Consider the following 12,707-nt stretch of genomic DNA (forward strand, 5'->3'; position numbering starts at 1 on the left):
CCCCCCGCGCTTCACACCCCTCTTCTCACGTGGCTCTCTGAGGACCAAGAACATCCACGGAAAAGTAGAAAAGTCAGCATTCCGGATAAGTTTTTACACACCTAATGAAGTATGTCAGTTGTGTCACATGAGGTCAAGAGGTCAAACTAACCTCTGGACTCATTCCTGGTCCCCAGATGGTTTTATGACCCCATGTGACTCTAAGCGGCTGTGTTTGTTGACCCACCATGTGAGAAGTGAACTGTGCTGAACAATAATAACCTCCGACTCTAAACATCAAGGTGTTTCTGTCAGCAGCAGCAGCGTGTCCTCGCTCCTCTCTGTCCCTGCAGGACGTCAGGACGGAGCTTTAATCACGTTGGGATGTCTTACATACTTACTGCTGCTGTAATTCCCAGTGAGGAATTACTGAGGAACTGATCCCAGGTTGTGTTTTAGAGTGTGGTAGTTTAATTTGCCACTGGGCCTTTAGTCCACATATCAGCTCATCGTAGCAACATTTCACTTCAAACTCAAACAAAATCCTAACCCTAGCCTGATACAGGACTTCCCAAACACGGATGCACAGCGATGTAGGAGTTCACTCACTCATCCTATGTGCATCCAGGCATTCCCAAGCCATTCCTCTCCTGGGAGCAGCAGCAGCAGTGGAGCAGCTGAATGAGTCATGGCAGAAGTTCAGCAAGTATGTAATAAGTGTGAACTTTCTCACATCTATGTGTGCGTGAGCGAGACTGTGGAGCCTGACTGGAGACAGATTTAGGTGGCAGGAGTTAGACGCCGTGATTAAAAAGCGTTTCTTGCTATAATGTGAGTTTGGATGAAAGACGAGCACCGTGTGTGTGTGTGTGTGTGTGTCCGTCTGGCCCCAAACACAGCTGACAGACCTGTAACCAATAACCAGCAAATAAATCTCTCATGTGGATTGTAGTTGATCACGAGTCGTTTCCAACACGTGGGCGTTCCTGCCCTGGAGTCAGAGAGAAGCCAGTGGAGGATTTGTCCCTGAACCTCTGCGTCTGCTGAACTAAACCATGAGCTACAATGTAAAGAGTGACAGTGAAAAGAGTTTGAGCAGCACTGTGATGCTTCGGTTTGTGTTTGATGTGAGGGAGGAAGAGCGAGCAAACGTCTTCATCCTGCTTTAGTGTCTGAACGCTCCAACAGCGGTATCACTCATCTTACTTTAGCTTAATAGAACTCGCATACTGAACCTGCAACATGAATTTAAAGCTACTACCAGCTGCCTGTGAAAGCCTCCTGGTTGCCATCCCATAATAAGCGCTGCTGTAATAACTTTACCGCTGACTTTGCATCTCTCAGGGTGAAACTTTAACCCACTAATCCTTCAGTCCGTCCTTTGTTCCACACATTCTGCTCTTAATATCCTGTGGAATGTCTCCAGGTAAGACGGACATTTGTCCTCCAGACGGAAAAGTCAAGTGAGGGTGAAGGACTCCTGGACACTCACTCACTCACTCACTCACTCACTCACTCACTCACTCACTCACTCACTCACTCACTCACTCATATGCAACTATAGAAGTAAACTAAAGCATTGAGGCTGTAAGAAGTGAACATATTGTACTTAAACTCCACTCCTTAGATGTTAGCAGCAATTTCTCTCTTTTATAAACAGCCACACTTGATTTCATGGAGCTGGAAGTGTTTGGAAAGTGAGACTTCAGTAAGACAGTCACTGAATGACATCACCGTGTCTTTGTATCATATCGTATCAGTCTCACATTAAGAAGTTAATGTTTCAAAACAGGAAAAACAAATACTTCCCCGAATAGAACCCGCAGAGCCTCTGTGTTGTTCTGAGTCTTGGCAGCACTTTCTCTCTTCGTAAACACACATTCTTATCTCTCAACATGTTGTAATATGGCTGCTTATGTCTTCCTCTATTGACCTGCAGCCATTGTGATCATTTCCTCCAGAGGATATTAAAACAGTCGAGGCTGGAGGGAGATTTGACTGACCTTTGGCCTCTGAAGCAGCATCATTCCACTTCTTTTCTCCTCTCTCCTCTCTCCTCTCTCCTCTCTCCTCAGGCTATGACTTTGCGGCCGTTCTGGAGTGGTTCGCCGAGCGCGTCGACAGGATCATTTTGCTGTTCGACGCCCACAAACTGGACATCTCAGACGAGTTCTCAGAGGTGATCAAGGCTCTGAAGAACCACGAAGACAAGATCAGGTACAAACTGGGCACAAACCAATCATCTGATCTAGATTAGGCAAGAGCGTGTGTCCTGTCAGCAGGAGCATGGGTTTGGTTCTGATCCGTTGTTTTCCTTCAGGGTCGTGCTGAACAAGGCCGATCAGATCGAGACCCAGCAGCTGATGAGAGTGTACGGCGCCCTGATGTGGTCACTGGGGAAGATCGTCAACACCCCCGAGGTATCAGAACCCACAACCTGTACACGCTCACAAGTGTAGGCCGTACTTTTCTTGATGCTGACCTCTAGTGGCCTTTACAAGTACTACATCTTAATCTACATCTTTATACAGAGATTCAGGTAAGAAATCATGTTGTGTTGTGGTCCGACCCCCTGCTGAGCGGCCTGTCTGCGTCCCCTCACAGGTGATCCGCGTGTACATCGGTTCGTTCTGGTCGCACCCGCTTCTGATCCCCGACAACAGGAAGCTGTTTGAAGCCGAGGAGCAGGATTTGTTCAAAGACATCCAGTCTCTGCCGAGGAACGCAGCGCTGCGAAAACTCAATGATCTGATCAAGAGGGCGAGACTGGCCAAGGTAAGGACACACACAGAAGTACACACACAGACATACACACACAGACGTACACACTGATGGAGACACATTCCTTCAATCTGCATCCTGTGTGGAGAAATACTGGAATCTCAACGATACTCAACCAACGTATTTTTAGATTGTCTACACAGGTGTGTGTGTGTTCGTGTGTTTCCCTTTTATTCTTCCCCATCAGTCATTCCTCCAGACACACACACACACACACACACACACACACACACACACACACACACACACACACACACACACACACACACCCACACCCACACCCACACCCACACCCAGATGTTAACCTTGACATAATGAGCTCTCACTCACACGGCCAATAGAGTTTAACAAATGAGCTTATTCTCCTCGAAGTGAATTATTTCCTGTTTCCTCTTTGAGCAGGAAGTCAGGTACGAGGGGCTGGCAGTCCACTTCCTGTCACATACATTTCCAAGAAATGCACAATGCAAGTGCACACACACACGCACGTTCACACATTTTTTCCCACCGGGCGTAGAGTTTTCCTGTTTGACAGCTGATAGGGTGTGTGTGTGTGCTTTATGAGCCTCAAGGACAGGAGGTTAATACACACGCACACAACCACACACACACACACATATGCATAAATCACCCCAGCGACATAATGAATGTTGAATTTCCAATTATATTTGCAGTCAATATCAAAAACACGAGGTAATAAACTCCTGAAACTCCTCTCTGTCTCCGTCTCTCTCTCTGTCGCTCTCTTCATCTCCCTTCGTCTCTCTTTGTCTCTCTTGGTCTCTCTTTGTCTCTCTTTGTCTCTCTTTGTCTCTCTGCCTCTCCCCGTCTCTCTCCGTCTCACTCTGTCTCTCTCTGTCTCTCTCTGTCTCTCCCCGTCTCACTCTGTCTCACTCTGTCTCTCTCTGTCTCCCCGTCTCTCTCCGTCTCTCTCCGTCTCTCTCTGTCTCTCTCTGTCTCCACCTGCAGGTCCACGCCTACATCATCAGCTCCCTGAAGAAGGAGATGCCCACTGTGTTTGGGAAGGAGAACAAGAAGAAGGAGCTGATCTCCAGTCTAGGAGACATCTACAAACGCATCGAGAGAGAGCATCAGATCTCACCCGGAGATTTCCCCAACCTGAAGAGGATGCAGGTGAGGAGGAAGGACTAAGGCAGACAGAGGTGGTGTGTGAGCAGGTGATGGGTGTAGAACACGTCAGTCACGTCTCATCTTCCTTCTCCAGGATCAACTCCAATCTCAGGATCTCAACAAGTTCCAGCCCCTGAAGCCCAAACTGCTGGAGGCCGTGGACGACATGCTGGCGCACGACATCGCCGGACTGATGGTCCTGGTCCGCCAGGAGGAAACCCAGCAGCCCAACGCGGTGGTGAAGGGCGGTGCCTTCGACGGCACTCTGAACGGCCCGTTCGGCCACGGCTACGGCGAGGGAGCGGGCGAGGGCATTGACGAGGCCGAGTGGGTGGTGGCCCGCGACAAGCCGGCCTACGACGAGATCTTCTACACGCTGTCACCCGTCAACGGGAAGGTGACGGGCGCCAACGCCAAGAGGGAGATGGTGAAGTCCAAACTGCCCAACACGGTGCTGGGAAAGATCTGGAAGCTGGCGGATATCGACAAGGACGGGATGCTGGACGACGAGGAGTTTGCTTTGGCCAATCACCTGATCAAGGTGAAACTGGAGGGACACGAACTGCCAGCAGAGTTGCCCGCACATTTGGTGCCTCCGTCAAAGAGGAAAATACCTGAATAGATGTCAAAGGAGCCCCGCCCCCTCCCCCGATCAAACCCATAACCTCCCGTCCGCCCCATTAGAAAGGGAATCTACTGTAGCATTACTGCAAATATGTCTTCAACCGCCGACATGCAGAGAATCAGATTAATGTCCGGCTGCAGTCCCTCCATGTTTGTGTCAGCCGCTCATCTTAACACTAAATATAGAAGCGTGAGGGGAAGGAAGCTTTAGCATGAGCAGAGTGAGGGAATATTTAATTACCTTTAAAGAAAAAACACTGGAGCGCAGAGATGAATCTAGAGGTGAATCTAAACTACTGGAATGAAACTGGGAAAATGTGATGAAGGTGAGAAGAGGAACTGGGCTCGAAATATGCAAACAAACAAACACACAAACCAACAAACAGACAGCAGCTCGTCCCATTAGAATAAAGACGCATCTAAGACGAAAAAACGCATCTGTTTGTGTCTTTAATACTGGAAACCGCGACTTTAAATCCATTTCAGCGTCTCACGTCAACATTAAAACAACTCACAGGTCAGTGTGAGGGACACACGCACACACACACGCACACACGAGGAGAGAACAAAACCATGACGAGAAAATTATCTCAAACGAACGTGATGTGCAAATGTCGCTTTGTGTGTGTGCTTATACATGTGTGTGTGTGTGCATGTGTGTGTAGCACATAGATGGACCCTGAAAGGACCTTTTGGGAGAGTATGATGTCATGTGTTTGGTGTGATGTCATGATTCCATACATGTTTGGGAGATACTGTGACTATAATATGAAACTACGTCGGGGTCGTCGTCAGTATGAATGTGAAAGTGAATGACGTCATCGTTGTTTGTATGGGAGCAAATCCTGACTATTGTATGTACGCATATGAGCACATATGTATCCGTGTAATTATCTGTAACACGCATATTATGTTAACACGTCTTAACGCTGAACTGGGAACACTCAAGCATGTTACTAATTGAGATTTTAGATCACTTATAGATGAAGTATTGACCCAAGTCTTCCTGATGACGCTTCCTAACCAGGATATGATTATTGGCTTATTTTACGATTATATTACAGCACTAAACAATACTAACTCTGTCGTTTTCAAAGTCTTTGTTAGAGTTTTAGGGCTCCAGATTTTGGCTTTAGTGATTTCTCCACAGAAATTCATATTTAAATGTCATTGATATTGATGCAGTTTGTCTTCATGATGCGTTCATGTCTGTTCTGTAATTTTGAGTTCTTTTTTTACTTTGGTGTTTCTGTGTTTTGAGTTGGTTAACACTGAGCCTTAGTGAGGTTTGATCACAGTTTGAGGGATTTGATCGGAGATGTAGATGTAGATGCAGGAACTCTTTTTGGCCAACGGCTGCCGCGTTGTCACTCAGCTTGCACAGCAGTGGGTCAGTGTGTTTTACGCATTAGAAAAATTTCAAAAATAGAAACAAAGTGTTACAAGTAGACCTGGAACATGAAGACAAACACTGGAGTTGTTTAGCTGCTGCTGATCATTTGACTTCAGTTTTAAAAGTACAACTCAAAGTAAAATCCTGTCTCATTCCTCACTGTTGCTTCCATAGCTGTGATAGTGTGAGTACAGTAGAGTAGAAGTATCTATGTTAGTTTGGATCTGTAGTGATGTTAAAGTAATCATCTGCAAAAATATAAATATTCCACTAAAACCACCAAATATACTTAAGTGCTGCAGTAAGTATTTTTTTACTTCCCCACTGATGACATGTGAGCGAGTACTCAGCCCTGCAGTGCTACAGAATGGAACCAGCCCCTCCCCCCCCTGCTGTTAATGTGTATCTAATGTACAGAACACGTTTGCATTCTGTCCATATGAGGCTGAAACCCTCGACTCAGAGTCCAGCTTTGTGTCCTCAGCATCACAACGAGCCTGAACAGATCCACACAATGTAAACAAACCACCATGCACTGCAAAAACTCCTCCACATTCATCCTTCACACATGGAGCCTGTGCGCTGGTAAACACACTGAGTGGAAACGAGTATCTGTGTGTGTGTGTGTGTGTTTGGAGACAATTTGTTGGAAAAGTCCAAAAGTGTAATAAAATTCATTTACGCAACCGGCTTTGTTTTCGTTTGTGAGTTGAGCTCGTGCCTTGCTCAAGGGCAAAGACAGCAGCACTAACAAAGTGAAGAAAGAAAAACAGAATGATTGATAGTTTGAGTTCTACTGCTGAAATACAGGATTGAAAAGGTTTCTGGCTGTTAATTGTAAAGTTTGTTATCATTATGAACATGTAGAAACAGTAAATCACAGTTTGGATGTTTAAGATGCTTCTGTTTACACGAGGAGTCATAATGAACATGACAGCGGCTGAAACATGACAGGAAACAGCTTCAGATATCAGCTTGGGAACACAGATTGAGTATATTATCTTGGGACTTGCGCGCACACACACACACACACACACACACACACACACACACACACACACACACACGCGCACACACGCGCGTGCAAAGGGTCATCACTAAACATTCTGACTCTCACACACAGGAAGTCCCGTTCATGTTTACCGTTTCCTGCCTGTCCTACCTTGACCCTTGTTGGAATCTGTCAATAACTTTTCTCACTAACAAACAAACATCAACAGAAAACAGAAATTACGTTAAATAATAATATAAAAGGTGTGTGTGTGTGTGTGTGTGTGTGTGTGTGTGTGTGTGTGTGTATGGATTCATTTAGTGTTCAGCACTCCACCCGAAAAACTCTGACATAAAAGGACCAAATAAAAAACAGGAAAAGTATTTTAGTCTTTCCTGGAAAACAGATGAGATGAGGGAGACACACACACACAGGGAGAGAGAGAGAGAGAGAGAGAGAGAGAGAGAGAGAGAGAGAGAGAGAGAGAGAGAGAGAGAGAGAGAGAGAGAGAGAGAGAGCTGAGTCGTCCGTCTCTGTCCCTTGGCTATCTTATCACAGCAGGAGGAAGTCCAGTGTGTCTTAAACTGGTCTGTCAGTTTGTCAGCGGTCATTAATATGAGACGGCTGTCAACTGTGACATGGATGTTTACATGCAACATGTGTGTGTGTGTGGGTGTGGGTGTGTGTGTGTGTGTGTGTTGAGCTATACATCAGGTGAAACATGCAGCAGGACATTAAACATGCAACAAACTACATCCAGTGTGATTGATAGTGATGATGGATTAATGAGAGTGACTGAGTTGTGATGTTCTGGCTCGGCGTCAGGTCAAAGGTCACCGCCTATGTTTTGCATCCTGTGGCTAAGGGAACTATTTGTGTTGCTGGTGTGTCTCTGGACCCTGGTGGCCATTCCTTGAACCTCTTCCTGGTACCAAGGTCAGGGACAGAGCCAACATCCTGTCTCACACACACACACACACACACACACACGGCTCCCTGCACGCGTCCATCTTATGTTTTATTTAATTTCAAACTATTCTGACCTTTGACCCTGGAAATAATGAAATGTTTGTGTTGGCACCAAAAAAACAGACATGTCACAGACACACACACACACACACATGTAACTCAGCATGCCTCAGACTTCACTATGATGATGTCATACAAGCTGAAATCAAACACGTCTGCTGAACCTCGTGCTACACACACGCTGGACTGATTCTGATTCATATATTATCAGGATGAAAACATTGATTTAGTGTTTATGGAGGTCTGCTGTGTGTTAAGCAGCAGTGTTTGCTCTCACGCCTCCCTTGATAAGCCGCAGCTTTAACCTTAAACACTTCATCACATTCAGAGCGCTGCGTTACGCAATGAGACCGCGGGAAACAAAACAGCATGATTATAGTTCACATTGTTGTCATGACACCAGACAAAGAATCACGCTATTGTGACGCAATACTTCCACCAATCCATCACAGGCAAACTTTATCTTTGTCTTTATCTTACCAAAATGAATCTAAAGTCTATTTCCTGTAGCCTCCAGTATTCTTCTTCTATGTCTCCTTCTATGTTCGCCTCCTTCCCTCCTCCTGAGACGACAGCAAACAGGACGCAACAGGAATTTCTACACATTCCGAGGACGCATCTCTTATCTTAGTCACATGACAAACGGCTCTTTACATACATGTGTCCCTGTCAGTCTTTTATTGTTGTGTGTGAAGCTGCAGAGGAGAAGAAGAGAAGAAGAAGAAGAAGAAAAGAGATGATGAGAAATGTAAACTCCACTTTCTCTCTTTTCTTGTACATGTTATATGAGTGTGTGTGTGTGTGTGCACGTGTGTGTGCATGTGTGCGTGCGTGCGTGCGTGTGCGTGTGTGTCCATGTGCGTGTGTGTGTGTCCATGTGTGTGCGTGTGTGTGTGTGTGTGTCCATGTGTTTGTCCATGTGTGTGCGTGTGTGTGTGTCCATGTGTTTGTCCATGTGTGTGCATGCAGGAACAACATTTTCATGGTGGTTGTGTAAGAGTGTGTGGCCCTGCTGTGATACGTTATCACGCCACATTATTCTTGAGAGCAGACAGAACGTCTCAGTTTCTCTGGCTTGCGTAAGAAAGTTTCCTTCTGTGTTTTTGTACTTTTGTATTTTTAGTAATCAGCTCCAGAGGCCTTTGACCCTCATGGATCCATGTCAGAGATGAAAACGCCCTGAAAAGCTGCGACACATCAACTTTAGTTACAAAGAGACATGTTCACTTGTTTAAGTAAGGAAGGAGACAAGAGAAGTAGAAGAGATTATACGGTCACATTCCATATCTATCTACATTTACTGGCTCACTTCCAACATGAATCTGCTCTACTTGTGTCTTCAGGCTGCTTTTATATGCATGGGTATGGTTGATGTGTGGACGGGTGGCAAAGTAAGCACACTGAGTGAAAACAGAGGCAACACTGCACCTCTTGATGGATGAGCAGCTGTGAAGAGCCAGGATGAGGAAGGATGTGAGGGTGTGAGGATGTAAGGATGTAGAATGTGAGGATGTGAGGATGTAAGGATGTAAGGATGGCAGGATGTGAGGATTTGAGGAAAGCAGACTTCACTTCTTCACTTTAACATTTTAGAAAATGTGCTTCTTAAATAACAGTTTGTAAATATTCAATAATTTTGTTTGTCTCTAATTTAGCCGGTTCAGATCCAAGAAGGTTTCAGAAAGAGAGACGAGGAAGAGAAGGTCTCCTCTCCTCTTCTCTCTTCTCCTCTCCTCTCCTCTCCTCTCCTCTTCTCTCCTCTCCTCTCCTCTCCTCTCCTCTCCTCTCCTCTCCTCTCCATGTAGCTCTAATGCCACCCAGTGGTCAGTAACTACAACACACTGATTTATTTTCATTTAAAGTTCTGTTCTGTTCCCTCACAGAGTTCGGAGATCAATTTATTTCATCTTTTATTTTGTATTGACTCGAGTCCATGTGAACTTTCACTTAAATTGTGTGAGTACACGCACACACATTGCAGAGATGTGCATTATTGGTGGTCTCCTTCCTGACCACATGTTTCACTTTGAGTCTGCAGGCGACATGTTGCAGTTGTTGCCTTCACTTGTTCGTTTGTGGTTCCGTTCACACATAAGCAGCCATGACAAACTCACAATGATCTACAGAATCTACAAGGTTCTATAGAGCCTCCATAGTCGTCTATAGTGGCTGTTTGGTACTCTGAGTAACACTTTGTATTTACATATTGTATATTTTTGTGTACTCACTATATAATCTTTACCACTCTAATAATAAACATTAATCAGATATAGAAATGAAGTGACTGTGGAGTGAAATAGAAGATCAAACTACATGTTGAGATAGGCATCAGTTTGAGATCTAATATAATAATCAGGATGTTTTTTTGTAATTATATTTTAAGTTCTATCATTAAAGGTCATCAAATCATGTTTTATCTTTTAAAATGTCACCTTGTGAGAGCCCACATGAAGCAGCTGGAGAGGAGAGCAAACCACAATGCATCTGCACCCTGCACACACACACACACACACACACACACACACACACAGACACACACAGACACACACACACACACACACACACACACACACACACACACACACACACACACGTTTTTCGACCGCCTCCCCTGTCCTCCCCCATCCTCCCCCTACCCTCTTCCTCCTTTCAGATGAAGAGGTGACCACACAACCACAGTGTGTTGACAGCTTCAGATTGGTCATGGAACAGACACACACACCCACACAACCACACACACACACACATGCACACACACGAACACAACTTCTAGCATAAAACACGGCTGCCTGACACTTAGGCAGGAAGAAGACCACCAGCAGAGCAGCACACACACTCCTCAGAGACTAGAGAAGACCTAATGATGATGATGATGAAGAGCCCCGTCATTATTCTGGCCTTCACCCTGACTTTCTTCTCCGTCACTGTCCTGGCATCCCAAAGTGAGTTCATTGTCTCTAATTAAGTACATTTTCTTCATGTTTCTTAAATTAGGAACAACATGAGGTCATCCAAAGAGACTTTTGTTAAAGAAGCATTGATAATAAAAGTGCAGTAAAATCAGTTTAGATCTGTAGATGATGGATTATTGTTTGGGTTTCCAGGCTCCGGTCCAGAGAATTGCTGCTTTGACTATTTTCCCAGACGTTTGCCCAAGAGTGGAATAGTGAGCTTCAGGTTCACAGACCAGCGGTGTCCCAAACCTGCTGTGCTGTAAGTAATCAACCAGCCGCTGCACCTCTAAGGGTCTGAACACAGCCACACATCTGGCTTTCTGTTATCATAAGCTACAGACTGTGTGTATTAAAAGAAAGACTCTCTCTCTCTCTCTCTCTCTCTCTCTCTCTCGCCCAGCTTTAAGATGAAGAAAGGTGCGGAGATCTGTGCCCCCCCCTCTCAGCGCTGGGTCCAAGACATCATCTCCCCCATGTCCAAAGCAGGGAGAGACAGCAAAGCCCAAACAACAGACTGAGTACATGTGTGTTTGAAGCAGAACCAGCTGATTTGTTTCCGAATTTTGATAAAGAATTCATTTCTATACACAAGCTTTGAATTAAATGCATCCTATTCGTCTCCCTCCTCTGTGAGTCATTAAATCTGCTTTAACGTTCTGGACGTCTCCAGTGATTAAAACGTTTAATAAATCATCTGCTCACACTGTTTTCTGATGGAATAAAGGTTTGTTTCATGGATCAAAACTCATTGTTGTTTGGTTTTAATTGCAGAAATAAATTACCATCGATTGATTATAGATCAATGTTCTTGTTGTGATGGGACAGATGATCAAACACACATTTACATTTATCTCTTCATCCATATTAAATCAGCTTTTTCTGGGTCAAAAGTACTTCGCTCCTCAGCGCACCACGTAAACAATGAGGCCACGCTGCCAGTAGGCGGAGCTGTTTCCCAGGGAAGAACACACACAGGCAGAGAGAGAGCCGAGCTGAAGCCTCCACCTGTTCAGGGACGGATATGCCAGCAGACCGAGGTGTCATCACACCCGCTACATCCTGTTGTCGGAATTAAATTTGACTCAGACAGGCCTAGCTGAACCCAAGACACAACCCCCACACACACACACACACGCACACGCACACGCACACACACACACACACACACACAGCCCACAGCCCACCTCACACTCTGCAGTAGCTTAAGTATTACACAAATCTCACAGCGGGATGATGTTTGAACGATCACTTCCTCTCCAGGCATTTATGTCTGATTAGCTTTAGGTTTAAACTCTGACACGAGTGTGAGGATATTTTGAGCCTGTCAGGTGACCTGAAGTATTCTGGTGGAATGTCTGAGCAGCATATCAGCCCCCAGGTCTTGTATCCTCCTCACCCATGTGGCAGTGTTGATGTTTTCTCCAGCTGGTAGAGCCAGAAGTGTGTGAGCAGGACGCCAACAACATGTCTGGATGTCTTCAAAGACCTCCACAGATCCAGTCCAGTGCAGAGACCTGGCGTGTCTCTCCAGTGCTGTATCACGTCTGTGTCTTGTCTTGTGTCTTCTTCCAAATGCTTTTCTCTGCATGGACTTATGGGGGGACGGGTTCTGTTGTCACACACACATACTTGACTGGGGTCTTTGTAGTGAGCAGGGTCAGAGGCACTTTAGCGTAGCCACGCTGGGGGAGCATGGATGATGTCTGTGCTACGTTTACAACACTTCCTGTACCGGATTTGACACTCCCGGTGTTACTTTTCCCTTCAGAAAGTGAACCTGAGCAGAAGCCGTGTGCTCGTCTCTCCAGGCAAGAAAGCAGCAGAA

The 12,707-nt window shown here is 45.6% G+C and overlaps 2 protein-coding genes across 2 annotated transcripts in view; both read left to right on the forward strand.

Moving 5' to 3' along the window:
- Nucleotides 1-6,550, forward strand: part of ehd3 (EH-domain containing 3) — a 14,115-nt gene extending 7,565 nt beyond the window's left edge. The window contains exons 4-8 of the mRNA XM_076165264.1: nt 2,055-2,196; nt 2,300-2,399; nt 2,584-2,754; nt 3,730-3,894; nt 3,986-6,550. Coding sequence (XP_076021379.1) covers nt 2,055-2,196; nt 2,300-2,399; nt 2,584-2,754; nt 3,730-3,894; nt 3,986-4,513 — 1,106 coding nt within the window. The 3' untranslated portion in view covers nt 4,514-6,550. The remainder of the gene's footprint in view (nt 1-2,054; nt 2,197-2,299; nt 2,400-2,583; nt 2,755-3,729; nt 3,895-3,985) is intronic.
- Nucleotides 6,551-10,708: 4,158 nt separating this feature from the next.
- Nucleotides 10,709-11,626, forward strand: LOC143012270 (eotaxin-like). The gene is made up of 3 exons (XM_076165331.1): nt 10,709-10,870; nt 11,033-11,141; nt 11,283-11,626. Exons 1-3 carry the CDS (start codon nt 10,789-10,791, stop codon nt 11,398-11,400), a joined length of 309 nt encoding a protein of 102 aa, XP_076021446.1. The 5' UTR covers nt 10,709-10,788; the 3' UTR covers nt 11,401-11,626.
- The last annotated feature ends 1,081 nt before the right edge of the window (nt 11,627-12,707 follow it).

The sequence above is a fragment of the Genypterus blacodes genome, unplaced genomic scaffold, assembly GCF_046128005.1.
Source record: "Genypterus blacodes isolate CSIRO-AG114 ecotype Tasmania unplaced genomic scaffold, CSIRO-AGI_Gbla_v1 ptg000143l_1, whole genome shotgun sequence".
NCBI lineage: Eukaryota > Metazoa > Chordata > Actinopteri > Ophidiiformes > Ophidiidae > Genypterus > Genypterus blacodes.